This window comes from Coregonus clupeaformis, chromosome 24 (assembly GCF_020615455.1).
Source record: "Coregonus clupeaformis isolate EN_2021a chromosome 24, ASM2061545v1, whole genome shotgun sequence".
Lineage (NCBI taxonomy): Eukaryota > Metazoa > Chordata > Actinopteri > Salmoniformes > Salmonidae > Coregonus > Coregonus clupeaformis.
This window is the reverse complement of record NC_059215.1, coordinates 44140245-44156122: the sequence shown is the minus strand read 5'-3', so window position 1 is coordinate 44156122 and position 15878 is coordinate 44140245. Positions and strand designations below refer to the sequence as shown.

Genomic DNA, 15878 nt, shown 5'->3' with positions numbered 1-15878 from the left:
TAAAGAAAAACTAACAGGTCTGTGAGAGCCAGAATTCTTACTGGTTGGTAGGTGATCAAATACTTATATCATGCAATAAAATGCAAATTAATTACTTAAAAATCATACAATGTGATTTTCTGGATTTTTTTTTTTGATTCCGTCTCTCAGGAGTTGAAGTGTACCTATGATAAAAATTACAGACCTCTACATACTTTGTAAGTAGGAAAACTTGCAAAATCGGCAGTGTGTCAAATACTTGTTCTCCCCACTGTATATGCTTTAGCCAAAAGCCAACACCTCTGACTATCCTTACCATATCATGCAGATTTATGCATGTGCTTTAGCGCCAAGTCCTCTGATTATCATTGACAATGATAGTCAGCAGAGTTAGCTAAAGTACAGATCTGAGACCAGGCTAAGGTGAGTCACCCCACTCCAGCAGTGCCTGACAAGTTTTAAGAGTGCAAAATCAATACCCTTCATCAAATATATCATGACTCCGGACACCCCCTGATCTAAAAACAGTTTGCCGCATACTTCACTGTAATGCCCTCTTCCTCACTGGCATGGAGTGGAATACACAGTCAAGGCTAGATCTGTGAAGAACTGGGGGGTTCAGGACTCCCTGAGCAGTGCCATATGGCACGTCATGACCATCTTTACTGTCCAGTAAACTAGGGAATTATTCAAGTATCAAGACCCATGGGGCTCTGGTAACATAACCCCTACCATGGAAAGACCTTGCATCTCCTTACCCTCCATTGGGCATTTCCATTGAGGAATAGTGTACAATGAAAACCTCACTGATAATTGGAGAAAAACTCATTTTTCATAGCATACAATTGCTATCCTCAAACAATACCCTTTCATAATAACCCATTAGACTGGGTTTACTGCATTCAATCTAAAGGTCATATGGTCACTTAAAGTTTAAATATAATTAAAACATAACATAACATGAACTCTTATGACTTTGTGATGCCCTCAGTCTTATAGATTCACTAAACCTAGCTTCCACTGAATTATTGAAAAACACATACACGCACACATACATGCACACAGTCACATGGTGTTTGTATGTATGTATGTATGTATGTATGTATGTATGTATGTATGTATGTATGTATGTATGTATACTGAACAAAAATATGAACACAATATGTAAAGTGTTGGTCCCATGTTTCACAAGCTGAAATAAAAAAATCCCAGAAATGTTCCATACGCATGAAAAGCTTATTTCTCTCAAATTCTGTTCACAAATGTGTTTACATCCCTGTTAGTGAGCATTTCTCATTTACCAAGATAATCCATCCACCTGACAGGTGTGGCATTTCAAGGAACTGATTAAACAGCATGATCATTACACAGGCGCACAATAAAAGGCCACTCTAAAATGTGGAGTTTTGTCACACAACACAATGCCACAGATGCAGTTGGCATGCTGACTGCAGGAATGTCCAACAGAGCTGTTGCCACATAATTGAATGTTCATTTCTCTACCATAAGCTGCCTCGAACTTTGTTTTAGAGAATATGGCAGTACGTCCAACCGGCCTCACAACCGCAGACCACGTGTAATCACGCCAGCCCAGGACCACCACATCTGGCTTCTTCACCTGTGGGATCATCTGAGGGGTGGTGCTGAGGAGTATTTCTGTCTGTAATAAACTCCCCAGTGGGTGGGCCTGGATGCCAGGTGGGTGGGCCTATGCCCTCCAAGGCCCACCCGTGGCTGCAGCCCCGCCCAGTCATGTGAAATCCATAGATTAGAGCCTAATGAATTTATTTCAATTAAGTGATTTCCTTATATGAACTGTAACTCAGTAAAACCTTTGAAAATGTTGCATGTTGCGTTTATATTGTTGTTCAGTGCATTCGGAAAGTATTCAGACCCCTTCACTTTTTCCGCATCTACACACAATACCCCATAAGGACAAAGCAAAATCAGGTTTTTTGTCATTTTTGCAAATGTATTAAAAATATAAAACTGAAATATCACATTTACATAAAGTATTCAGACCCTTTCCTCAGCACTTTGTAGAGGCACAGATCTGGGGAAGGGTACAAAAACATTTCCGCAGCATTGAAGGTCCCCAAGAACACAGTGTTCTCCATCCTTCTTAAATGGAAGAAGTTTGGAACCACCAAGACTCTTCCTAGAGCTGGCCGCCCGGCCAAACTGAGCAATAGGGGGAGAAAGGGCCTTGGTCAGGGAGGTGACCAAGAACCCGATGGTCACTCTGACAAAGCTCTAGAGTTCCTCTGTGGAGATGGGATAACCTTGCAGAAGGACAACCATCTCTGCAGCACTCCACCAATCAGGCCTTTATGGTAGAATGGAAGCCAGACGGAAGCCACTTCTCAGTAAAAGGCACATGACAGCCCACTTGGAGTTTGCTAAAAAGGCACCTAAAGGACTCTCAGACCATGAGAAACAAGATTCTCTGGTCTGATGAAACCAAGATTGAACTCTTTGGCCTGAATGCCAAGTGTCACGTCTGGAGGAAACCTTGTGTGGGTGCTTTGCTGCAGGAAGGACTGGTGCACTTCACAAAAGAGATTGCATCATGAGGAAGGAAAATTATGTGGATATATTGAAGCAACATTTCAAGACATCAGTCAGGAAGTTAAAGCTTTGTCGCTAATGGGTCTTCCAAATGGACAATGACCCCAAGCATACTTCCAAAGTTGTGGCAAAATGGCTTAAGGACAACAAAGTCAAGGTATTGGAGTGGCCATCACAAAGCCCTGACCTCAATCCTATAGAAAAGTGAGTACACCCCTCACATTTTTGTAAATATTTGAGTATATCTTTTCATGTGACAACACTGAAGAAATGACACTTTGCTACAATGTAATGTAGTGAGGGTACAGCTTGTATAACAGTGTACATTTGCTGTCCCCTCAAAATAACTCAACACACAGCCATTAATGTCTAAACCGCTGGCAACAAAAGTGAGTACACCCCTAAGTGAAAATGTCCAAATTGGGCCCAATTAGCCATTTTTCCTCCCCGGTGTCATGTGACTCATTAGTGTTACAAGGTCTCAGGTGTGAATGGGGACTAGGTGTGTTAAATTTGGTGTCATCGCTCTCACACTCCCTCATACTGGTCACTGGAAGTTCAACATGGCACCTCATGGCAAAAAACTCTCTGAGGATCTGAAAAAAAGAATTGTTGCTCTACATAAAGATGGCCTGGGCTATAAGAAGATTGCCAAGACCCTGAAACTGAGCTGCAGCACGGTGGCCAAGACCATGCAGTGGTTTAACAGGACCGGTTCCACTCAGAACAGGCCTCGCCATGGTCGACCAAAGAAGTTGAGTGCACGTGCTCAGCGTCATATCCAGAGGTTGTCTTTGGGAAATAGACGTATGAGTGTTGCCAGCATTGCTACAGAGATTGAAGGGGTGGGGGGTCCGCCTGTCAGTGCTCAGACCATACGCCGCACACTGCATAAAATTGGTCTGCATGGCTGTCGTCCCAGAAGGAAGCCTCTTCTAAAGATGATGCACAAGAAAGCCCGCAAACAGTTTGCTGAAGACAAGCAGACTAAGGACATGGATTACTGGATTTGGTTCAGATGGTGTCAAGCGTGTGTGGCGCAACCAGGTGAGGAGTACAAAGACAAGTGTGTCTTGCCTACAGTCATGCATGGTGGTGGGAGTGTCATGGTCTGGGGCTGCATGAGTGCTGCCGGCACTGGGGAGCTACAGTTCATTGAGGGAACCATGAATGCCAACATGTACTGTGACATACTGAAGCATGTACTGTGACACTGATCCCCTCCCTTCGGAGACTGGGCCGCAGGGCAGTATTCCAACATGATAATGACCCCAAACACACCTCCAAGACGACCACTGCCTTGCTAAAGAAGCTGAGGGTAAAGGTGATGGACTGGCCAAGCATGTCTCCTGACCTAAACCCTATTGAGCATCTGTGGGGCATCCTCAAACGGAAGGTGGAGGAGTGCAAGGTCTCTAACATCCACCAGCTCCGTAATGTTGTCATGGAGGAGTGGAAGAGGACTCCAGTGGCAACCTGTGAAGCTCTGGTGAACTCCATGCCCAAGAGGGTTAAGGCAGTGCTGGAAAATGTTGGTGGCCACACAAAATATTGACACTTTGGGCCCAATTTGGACATTTTCACTTAGGGGTGTACCAGCAGTTTAGACATTAATGGCTGTGTGTTGTGATATTTTGAGGGGACAGCAAATGTACACTGTTATACAAGCTGTACACTCACTACTTTACATTGTAGCAAAGTGTCATTTCTTCAGTGTTGTCACATGAAAAGATATACTCAAATATTTACAAAAATGTGAGGGGTGTACTCACTTTTGTGAGATACTGTACTGTATATATACAGACACACACATTCTCACACACCAATGGATGGCTGCACTAAGTTGAACAGTAGGCCTTTAAATTGTTGTTTGTTTTTATTTATTTTTTAGGGGGTGGATCAGCTTTAATATTGCAAATAGATTGTGGCTTCTATTAATGTAATTGTCTGCTTAATTTCCAATCCCCCATACATAGTTTTTTATTTTCCCCTAACCCTACCACCCCTCCCCTAATTGGAGTAAACTAATGGACGACAACACTTAGGCTTCTACTTCCAGCTTATACATACTATATACATTTTACGGACACAGTATATTTTACATTGGTTATCTTTTGTTTGTTTTTAGTCCCATCCTTCAGCTACCCTCAACCCCTCACATCTATCTCTGAAGATCCTCCAGTTTGCCAATTTTCAACGATGCTGTGATGTTTCACAAAAGTTCTGAACCTTTCTATTCTAATAGTTTCTACAGATTGTAAATTAAAGAAAACATTTTTTGCCAAGAGTATTATATTATTGATCGATTGACTATGACTTTTCAAATCACCCAGCTGTGCTATTTGCAGAGTTAACTCAAGGTAAATGTTGCAATTCTTCAGACATTCCTGACACTGCGACGAAAAACAAGCTACATACCAAAACAAATGATCTAATAATTCTGGCCTTTAAATCGTTAATGCTGAATACCCCTGTTACTTCGAGATCTGTGCCTGCCATTCATAGAAATCAAAGTGCTAACATGAATGACTAAATTAGTAATTTTGGTGTTTATCCTAGTTGTGAGTGTTACCTCTATACGAGCTGAATTGGTTAACATATTAAATGTGGACTCACGCTGGTGACTTTGCGGTAGATCTGTGCAGCGTTCTGGCACTCCGAGTACGGGTACTCTGAGGTAGCCATCTCCAACATGCACATCCCAAAGGCATAGACATCCACTGACTCATCATAATGCTCCTCATACATCTCTGGGGCCATGAACTCTGGGGTGCCTGGGAGGACACGGGTCAAAGGTTAGACAGCAGGACATTTTTGGAATCTGGAGACTGTTTAAGAAAGATATAGATGATACACCAGGTGTTACTGATGCAGTCTGATTGGATCTCCTACCTATGACACTCTTGGCGAAAGAGGCCCTCTTGAGCGTGGCCAACCCCAGGTCTCCTATCTTGACGGAGCCGGTGGGGCCCGTGATGAAGATGTTGTCACACTTGAGGTCCCTGTGGATGATGGGAGGGGCCCTGGTGTGGAGGAAGTGAAGGCCCTTCAGGATCTGTCTACACCAGCTCCTCAGAACCTTGGGCTTCATTACCTTGAAGCGCTTCAGATACCTACAGGAGGGAAAAGGACATCAGTATCACCACTCAAAAATAAGAGGTAATGTGGAGCTAATTTGCGTATCACCCCATTGCCTCTTTTTGCAGTACTACATTGCTTAGTAATCTCAATGATAAATAATACTCCAGCACACATGTTAACTGGTTTGTTGGGGGAAAGCATATAAAACGGTTTGCTTTGCATTTATGACTAGATCCCGCATTGCCCAGTTCTTTTGACTATCATCATCTCCCATCTCCAGCAGGTCTGACAGCACACTCACGTTTTGAGCGTGCCTGAGGTCATGAGCTCCGTTACCAGGACGATGCACTTCTTCCCTTTGAGGGGTGACTCCCAGAAGTCGTAGAAGCGGACGATGTTGGGGTGCTGCAGCCCCTTCAGCATCTCTGCCTCCTCCTTAAACCGCTGACGCTCTACTTTGGTCAGCTTACGGTCCTGAGGGAGAGGACATAGAAGTTACATTAAATCCAGGGCTGTGGTCAGGAGACCAAAGATTATGAGGGAAAATATGCCTGGTTGGACCTAGATCATTTTCAATGTTATACAGAATCATTTGTGGAACACTCTTTCAAAGCAATGGATATAGTGGTACAAGGGGAGGAAAACACGTCAGAGATCATGTGAAATGAAGAGGTCATTAACATCAGAGCATTTTTAAGAGGGACCTATAAGCAGAACAAACAGATGGGAGAGAGGGACCATGTGCAGGAAGCTCTTCCATTGATCTCTGTCTGTCTGGTATTAGTGTGTCTGTCTGAGATTCATATTCAGCTCACTAATTGGACCATATGTTTGACCCAGCTGGTCACCCTCGAAAGGAACTTGCAATTGAGTAGCCCCCAGAGCAATGACTACTTTGGGCAGTGAGGACCGGTATGGTGGAAAATCAGTGGTGCAAGCATGGCTCAGAGCACACAGGCTGCGAGGCACCATGTGGTCTACTTCAGTAGGAGCAGAGGTTCTTTCACTTTATGCATGCAAATAACTGCCAGTCTCACGGTAATTGACCGTTAATTAACATAAACCCATTTAGCATCTCCTACATTCCACGCTTAGCCTATAAGCCACTGATGCAGACCTTTGGAAGATCTACATTTTAAAAAGTCTAATAAATCCATGTAATATAGCCTACACCATCACAATAAATGCATTACTTATTTTAGACAGGTCTAAAGAAACATGATATGAAGAAAATGTAGTCTATTTCAGAAGAACAGAATAGCATACTCTGAGCTGTCCTTATGTTAGGCCCTGATCTGGCTATGCCATATGGCTGTGGGCTACTCTAGTTAGCAGACAAGATTTGCTTAGAATTCCGTGGCATTATTTTCTAGTATGAAGAATACTCCCGAGTGGCGCAGTGGTCTAAGGCACTGCATCTCAGTGCTTGAGGCGTCACTACAGACCCCCTGGTTCGATTCCAGGCTGTATCACAACCGGCCGTGATTGGGATTGCACAATTGGCCCAGCGTCGTCCAGGTTTGGCCAGTGTAGGCAGTCATTGTAAATAAGAATTTGTTCTTAACTGACTTGCCTAGTTCAATAAAGGTAAAATAAAAATACAATTGAACAAAGCTGAATAAAATAGAAAGGATATTTTCTCCAAAATGATTTGAGGGAGTGCCCACATGCGGCTGGCTATTCTGTGTTGAGCAAAGAAACAGGTCCTCCAATATGCTTAATTTAGAGTTATTTATGTAACTTTAGTTGTGATACAAACGTTGGGCTTTATGTTATGATTTGAAAAAAGTAACATGAAAGACATGAGCTCTGCTTTGTTATTTGCGCAGGCTGCACACACTTTATCAGTCTCTCATTCACAATTTGACAAGCACTTGATAATGTCTCAAATTTCCCGGCGGTATCCCCTTTGTGTGTTCGTAATGCCCCCTAAAAAAATCCATGCCTTTTGCAGCCAGTGGCTGTTGTGCCCTTGGGCTGAATATGATAATTGTATTTCTCTTCTCCCGGCTGCGTGCTCCGAAGCACCTCTCACTCACATGGCTCTCTCAGATAGCTACATTTGTATTAGCCAATGCAGTCACGTCATTGGGTCATTCTCACAGGCTACAAGTGAAGACCGACATAGGGGATGCAACTGCGCACGTCCTTATCCAATTCCGAGGCTCATATTTAAGATATTGGAAGAACAGTCTACGTTTACTTTTCATAAACCAACAAGATGAGCTGGCCTAACAAACAGCAAAAGCACTAGCTTATCAACTTTTGTACTATCCGGGATAGTAGATAGACATATCATATAGACATATGCCTATATCAATCTACTATCCTCCATAGTACAAAAGTTGACCAATTCTATTCTGTGCGAGAAATAAATATTCCAAACATAGTCTGGGACAGCTGTGGGATGCGATAGATCCCAAATTAATACAACCACTAGCATCCCAAAAACATTTTTAAGCAATGAGGCTGACGCAACAAATCAGAACGTTTACCAGGAAAACACCATTCTCAAAAGTGACCGCAAATGCGATTATGCATGTAATGCCTTTATTATAAAGATGCATTTTTATGGTGAGAATTATCTTCCCCAAACTTGAAACTCACACACTGCGTATGTATGCCAGTTAGGCTCTAAACCCATCGTAAAGCGGATTCATGTGCTTAATTTTAAGGAGTTATTTCGCCACTTTAGTTGTGATACAAACCTTATCAAAACATACACAGTGCCTTGCAAAAGTATTCATCCCTCTTGGCATTTTTCCTATTTTGTTGCATTACAACCTGTAATTTAAATTGATTTTTATTTGGATTTCATGTAATGGACATACAAAAATAGTCCAAATTGGTGAAGTGAAATGAAATGAAAAAAATCACTTGTTTCTAAAAAATTAATAACGGAAAAGTGGTGCATGCATATGTATTCACCCCCTTTGCTCTGAAGCCCCTAAATAAGATCTTGTGCAACCAATTACCTTCAGAAGTCACATAATTAGTTAAATAAAGTCCACCTGTGTGTCACATGATCTCAGTATATATACACACACACCTGTTCTGAAAGGCCCCAGAGTCTGCAACACCACTAAGCAAGGGGCACCACCAAGCAAGCGGCACCATGAAGACCAAGGAGCTCTCCCGACATGTCAGGGACAAAGTTGTGGAGATGTACAGATCAGGATTGGATTATAAAAAAATATCAGAAACTTTTAACATCCCACGGAGCACCATTAAATCCATTATTAAAAAATGGAAAGAATACGGCACCACAACAAACCTGCCAAGAGAGTGCCGCCCACCAAAACTCACGGACCAGGCAAGGAGGGCATTAATCAGAGAGGCAACAAAGAGACCAACGATAACCCTGAAGGAGCTGCAAAGCTCCACAGCGGAGATTGGATTATCTGTCCATAGGATCACTTTAAGCCGTACACTCCACAGAGCTGGGCTTTACGGAAGAGTGGCCAGAAAAAAGCCATTGCTTAAAGAAGAAAATAAGCAAACACGTTTGGTGTTCGCCAAAAGCCATGTGGGAGACTCCCCAAAGATATGGAAGAAGGTACTCTGGTCAGATGAGACTCAAATTGAGCTTTTTGGCCATCAAGGAAAACGCTCTGTCTGGTGCAAACACAGCACCTCTCGTCACCCCGAGAACACCAAACCCACAGTAAAGCATGGTGGTGGCAGCATCATGCTGTGGGGATGTTTTTCATCGGCAGGGACTGGGAAACTGGTCAGAATTGAAGGAATGATGGATGGCGCTAAATACAGGGAAATTCTTGAGGGAAACCTGTTTCAGTCTTCCAGAGATTTGAGACTGGGACGGAGGTTCACCTTCCAGCAGGACAATGGCCTTAAGCATACTGCTAAAGCAACACTCAAGTGGTTTAAGGGGAAACATTGAAATGTCTTGGAATGGCCTTGTCAAAGCCCAGACCTCAATCCAATTGAGAATCTGTGGTATGACTTAAAGATTGCTGTACACCAGCGGAACCCATTCAACTTGAAGGAGCTGGAGCAGTTTTGCCTTGAAGAATGGGCAAAAATCCAAGTGGCTAGATGTGCCAATCTTATAGAGAGATACCCCAAGAGACTTGCAGCTATAATTGCTGCAAAAGGTGGCTCTACAAAGTATTGACTTTGGGGGGGGGGTGAATAGTTATGCACGCTCAAGTTTAATGTTTTTTTGTCTTATTTCTTGTTTGTTTCACACACAAAAAATATTTTGCATCTTCAAAGTGGTAGGCATGTTGTGTAAATCAAATGATACAAACCCCCAAAAACTCCATTTTAATTCCAGGTTTTAAGGCAACAAAATAGGAAATATGCCAAGGGGGGTGAATACTTTCGCAAGCCACTGTAGGCCTATGAGCTAGGCTACATGGTGTGCAACTATGATTTGAAAAAGTCGCAAAAAAAGCATGCGCTGTTTGCCTTAAGCTGGGTAACATTCACAAGTGATAATATATCATTCATAAGTTAAAGGCTAATATCGTCACCCATCACACTATTCTTGATTTAATCTGGTCTTTACATATATTAAATAATATATGTGTGAAATTTGTTTTGATTTAGAATGTACCATTATAATGCACCTGTCTCAAAACAGAGGCAGCGGGAAAAAATACATGTCATCTATGCACTTAAATAGCGAATGGAGGACACTTTTCCCGTGGTTCATTTTCATGCCAGACAGGTGGGCTATACTCCTGTTGGAAAGAGAAGCAATGTGCTTAATATTAGGAAAGTTCAGAAATAAATATAGTAGGCCTAGCCTATAGAAAGTTGATGGGATCATCCTCTTTTTAATAGAGTCCATCACTCTGTTTCTCACGCAATTGTTTAGCCTATAGAAATGTGGCGCAATATGAGCTCATGGGCTCTAATTAAGTGTTTGATTAGATTTTCGATTACATTTGCATTGATGTCAGAGTGATTAGAGGGACAATAGAGTGCAGAGTACCAGGCAGTTAGCAAGTTTGGTAGGCTACTAATGACCATCAGCAGCATCAGAGCTTGGAGAAGCCTAGTTACCGTGACTAAACGGTAATGTAGAATTTGACAGCCATCATGACTCGTGACCGCCGGTGTGGCGGTAATATGGTCACCGTAACCGCCCTAGTCACTAGCTAGGTTTCCATTCAATTGTCCACAGATTTTCATGTGAATAATCTAAAATCAACATTTTAAAAATAGGCGTATTTTCCCACCACAGATATGATTCCATCAAATTGACCTGTTGCGGATAAAAGGTTGTGCCTGATGACGTAGTGCATATACAAATTACATTTGCAGTTAAATACGGAAAGATTTAAGACCCCTTGACTTTTTCCACATTGTTACATTACAGCCTTATTCTAAAATTGAATAAAATGGAATAAAATAAATAAATAAATAAATAAATAATCCTCATCAATCTACACACAATACTCCATAATGCCAAAGCAAACATCTATACATTTGCAAAAAAATCTCAAAAACCTGTTTTTGCTTTGTCATTATGGGGTACTGTGTGTCGATTGATGAGGGGAAAAAACTATTAAATCAATTTTAGAATAAGGCTGTAACGTAACAAAATGTGGAATAAGTCAAGGGGTCTGAATACTTTCCGAATGAACTGTATAGTGTGGGTAGCTATAGCCTACCACATGATAAGATTATCATGGACAAAAGAGCGAGATTATTTTTAGTTGTCAAACGGCAACCATCATCATGTCAACAGAATAAGACCCTCAATATTTATTGGAAAGGAGCATCAAGCTCATCACATGCACTTTCACCACCCGGTGAAGTTCATTATAACTAATTTCATCTGTAGCCTAATAAACTGCATGCTTTTCCGAGTCGTAGTGGGAGGAACACACACCATATCATTGTGTGACTCCAAGTTTACTTCGATATGATGGTTATTATATTAATATTTGCGCATAAAGGCATTTCCACCGCCATTTCTCGCATAATAAAAATGTACAGATGCCACGTTGTGTAGAACATTTTGTTTTGTCGACATTTGGAAAGTTGACCAACAAATTGGCTATTTCCATCAGGCCTGTCGTGCCATTTCTTATTCAACATGTACTTTACTTGCATAAACAGGTTAGATGGAAACCTGGTTAGTGTGTGTAAGTGTGTGAGAGTGCATGGTGTTGAAGTGCTAGGTTGTCCCGGACCCAGTGGTATCTATAGACTCTCTTTTATACCTTAGAGCTTAATTCAAAGCATGCATTCTATGAGCGGGCTTCAAACTAAGGCTGACATACAGACACAGACACACACACAAGGGGGTGAGTGCACAAGTGCATGCATACAGGCAGACACACCCCACATCACACTGCAGGGGTGAGAAAAGGTTGCCATTAAATCGATCACTCTCCCCTCTCGCTCACCCACCCCCTACTCTCTTCTCCCCACCCCTCCTCTGCATTCCATTTCCCTCCATGCTCCCTCCTTTTCATCAACCACTCCCTTCTGCTCCTCTCTTCACCCCATACCTCAGCCGTTGCTCATCTCCATTATTTTCTGTTCTCTCTATCCATTCTTCCCTATGACTCCATATGCTGACTGCTGACCACAGGGAAATAAGCACCATTGGATGATTCGCACAGAATTGGCACTTGACAACAACAAGAAAATACATTTTCCACTATAATTCCTCTTGGATCACTAAGATTAGGATCTATATTTATCTATTTCATAATTATTGTTATGTTTACTGGTCAGATATGCATTTTACCACAATTTCCACAACTACCTATGCAAAGATTAGTCCAAAAAAAGTTAACAAATCAATGTATATTTTTAACGTTGCTCACCTAATTAAAAAAGGCCTGAGTTAAACATAATACTGAAAACAAATATTAAAATGTATTTTGTAATTTCTCTCATTACCGCAAAAAAATTCTGAATCTTGTTTTTTGTCATAATTACTTGTGTATACATGCTATTTTTATGTACACATATTTGCAGAAAAAACAAAAGGCACACTATCAGATCAAGCCAAAATTACTAATGTACAAGTTTTATTTTTCCTAATACTTCCTAAGTATTGGTGCATTACGGTAATGATAAGCAGGTTTCGGAGATGAGAACGCATGTTTTGGTAATGAGTGTTGCATAGTTTGCTACTGAAAAACTGTACTGAGCTCTAATAGAGATTCAGTAACCCAATACATCAAACTGTGTCATTTGTTATAACTTGCATAATACTAAAATCACAGATCCTAATGCAATTGACTAAAATACCTCTTGTTTTATCATAAGTACTGTAATTACATGCATGTATTTTGACTTAAATCTGCTTGAAAATCTATGGCAAGAATTGAAAATAGCTGTCTAGCAATGATCAACTTGACAGAGCTTGATGAATTTTAAAAATAATACTGTGCAAATATTGTACAATCCAGGTGTGCAAAGCTCTTGGAGACTTCCCCAGAAAGACTCACAACTGTAATCTGAGTATTGCGTGTAGATTATGGGGTATTGTGTGTATATGGGTGAGAAAATCTAGTTAATCTATTTTGAAATCAGGCTGCAACAACAAAATGTGGAATAAATCAAGGGGTATGAATACTTTCTGAAGGCACTGTAAGTGAAGAAACTGAATGAACTTGTGCTCATCTATGGACTAATTATCTAGATGATGCATCATGGGTGAATAAAACGACATAAAAAAAGTTTTTACTGCAAATGGAAAAAGTTACGTAATGAGAAACATGTCCTCAGACACTCTTTTTACATAATAAATATCAGTTTAATGTAAACTTCCACTAGTATCCAATTTTTATGATTTATGGACAAACTACAGCAACATATTTGGTGTTTTATTCAAATAAGTTAGTTTTTTCAAAAGTAAAATTGTATAAAATGACCCGAGAATTTAATCCGGACACATTTCGGTAATGAGAATTTGGGGTGAACATTTAAAATAGGACACTGTACCATAAACTAGGCATCTTAGTCTTCAGAGTGATAGTTGATTGCTGCAGATGCATCATGGTTTTCGAACTCAATTTGCTACTGCCATGGTTAAAACTTGGCTTCATGAGAATCATCCAATTATCTCAATAGCTTGGATGGGTTCCTTAGTGTGATGATATCCCTTAAAAATAAACTGGCACTGAGGCTTATGTAACACACAGTGAGAGCAGTTACCCAGCCCAGCACCACACAGAGGCGGACACAATTAACGATAGGATCTGATGAACAAAAAAATCCAGGGAGATCAAAATCCATTCAATTATTCAACCAGCTGATTGGAGATTGGAGAGTGAGAACAGAGAGGAGGAATTCAATGAGTGAGTGTGAGACTAGTAAAACAAAGAGAAACAGAGATTGCTCAAAATAGAGGCTGTGTGAGAGTGAGAAAAAAGCAGAAGGTAATTTAGTAATAGATGAGCAGTGATGCAATATGGCGTGCAATGAGGTGGAGTGATCTGGTGTTGGAGGGTTTGTGTGTGTGTGTGTGTGTGTGTGTGTGTGTGTGTGTGTGTGTGTGTGTGTGTGGTGTTGAGTTGTGTGTGTGTGTGTGTGGGGGGTGGGATTTTTCACTGCACTCTGAAGTCCAATAAATAATTCAGAGCTGCAGAGGCCCATTCTACTGAGCTGAACTGAGCTGAACTATGGTAGGCAGTGGGCACCAGGCAGGAGGGCTCAGTTGGGCTGGCTGTCACCAAATGCACTTGCTGCACAGGAGGATCACTCCCTTTAGGCTATACACCCCTCCTTCTCCCTCCCTCTGCACTCTCCCCCGCTCATCCAGGGGTCTAAATTAAAATTGTTCATTGGTAGCACTGGTTCCTAACTTAAAACATTTAGGAGCACCAGAAACATATATTTTAAAATTGATTGAGATACAGCATACATTGGGCCTATATGAATCCTACTTACTTTTGAAGCACAGCTCATGAAGAAAATATAACTTGTACTTTCTTTTTGTGCCACCAAATGCTTGCATATACTGGTAAAGTTAGCAGGTTGTTACTAGGGCTGTACGATATGGGCAAAAAAATCTAACTGCCATTTTCCAACCAAATATTGCGATTTGACTTGATATAGATCAAAACACTTGGGTGAACTGTTGGAATCATAGAAATAGAATGATTATTCTAATTATATGATTGGTGTTGTTTGGCATGACAACAAATGAAAAAGCCAGGTAGGAGTTATGACAGGGTAGGAACCAAAGTGTTGGTCAGTGTTTCCCAGGGGACTCTAATCACATTTGAATAGATGTTGCATTGAGTCAAAGATTTTGGAATAGGCTATCTGATTCAGAACATGCAGTTGCACAAACATGCTGATCTACACCACCACTGGTAGCAACCTGTATTAGAGTTAACGTTTTCTTTGCCCTAGCTTGTGCATTTAGATAAATGGCATTTAGCTAGCCAGCTACAGTAGTTAGGCACATGTATGCCAGCGTCCTTAGACTAATTAACTCATGTTTTGCAGAGAGCAGATACACAAACTAATAGTATAATAGATCAACTATATGGATTCATATTTAGAAGCAATGTGGAAAGCAGCATTGTTCTTGTTTTGGAAGAATCTGTGTTGTGGAGTGCATGAATTGACAGCATACTGAGAGAATAAACAGTGTGGACGAACTGTGTGCTGCCTGCTTGAGTGACAGGGGGAACTGGAAGCAAGCAGCCGGGGAGGGAGAGAGGGGACTCTATGGCACTCGGAGGTTTAAGTAAAGCAAAGCCTAAATATGTTTATTTTTTTTGTATATGAAATTTCCAGGCCGCAGATCAAAATAATTAGCCGCACTTTAGAACCCTGTTCTCATCCCCCTTCCCCTCTCCCACTGTCATATCCTTTCTGTCAGGAAAAGTCCCCCCACCCCATCTTTTCACCATCCTCGCCTTCATTTCCTCACTCTCTCCCTCCCTCTCCTCTGCACTCCCTTTCAGCAGACATAGGAGCTCCTGCATAATTCTGGCATCACATACACGCTCAGAGGTGTTGTACACAGCATGGGAGCATACACAAAGACGCTGGCACACACATGGTGACACACAGTTATCATGAAAACAATACATTATAAAAACAGCAGTGTCTGGTTATTTTATAGGGCTGTAGATAGTCCCCCAAATGGTATTGTAATCTCCGATACAGCTAATGAATTAAACTCATAATTCTGCCATTTTCTAAAAGCTGTGCTGTAAACATCCTGTGTGTGTGTGTGCACGCATGTGAGAATGTAAGCCTAGCTATACTCCAAAACAGGCTGTATAAGGGACCCCAAAGCG

General features: G+C 41.4%; 1 protein-coding gene across 7 annotated transcripts in view; it reads right to left on the bottom strand.

Moving 5' to 3' along the window:
* LOC121537293 (serine/threonine-protein kinase WNK2) overlaps positions 1–15878 on the bottom strand; it is a 100788-nt gene that overhangs the window by 45403 nt on the left and 39507 nt on the right. For all 7 annotated transcript variants that reach the window (XM_045207226.1, XM_045207229.1, XM_045207228.1 and 4 more), the window contains exons 3-5: positions 5930–6102; positions 5440–5660; positions 5164–5321 (exon numbers count right to left, since the gene is read on the bottom strand). In XM_045207226.1, the coding sequence (XP_045063161.1) occupies positions 5164–5321; positions 5440–5660; positions 5930–6102 (552 nt within the window). The remainder of the gene's footprint in view (positions 1–5163; positions 5322–5439; positions 5661–5929; positions 6103–15878) is intronic.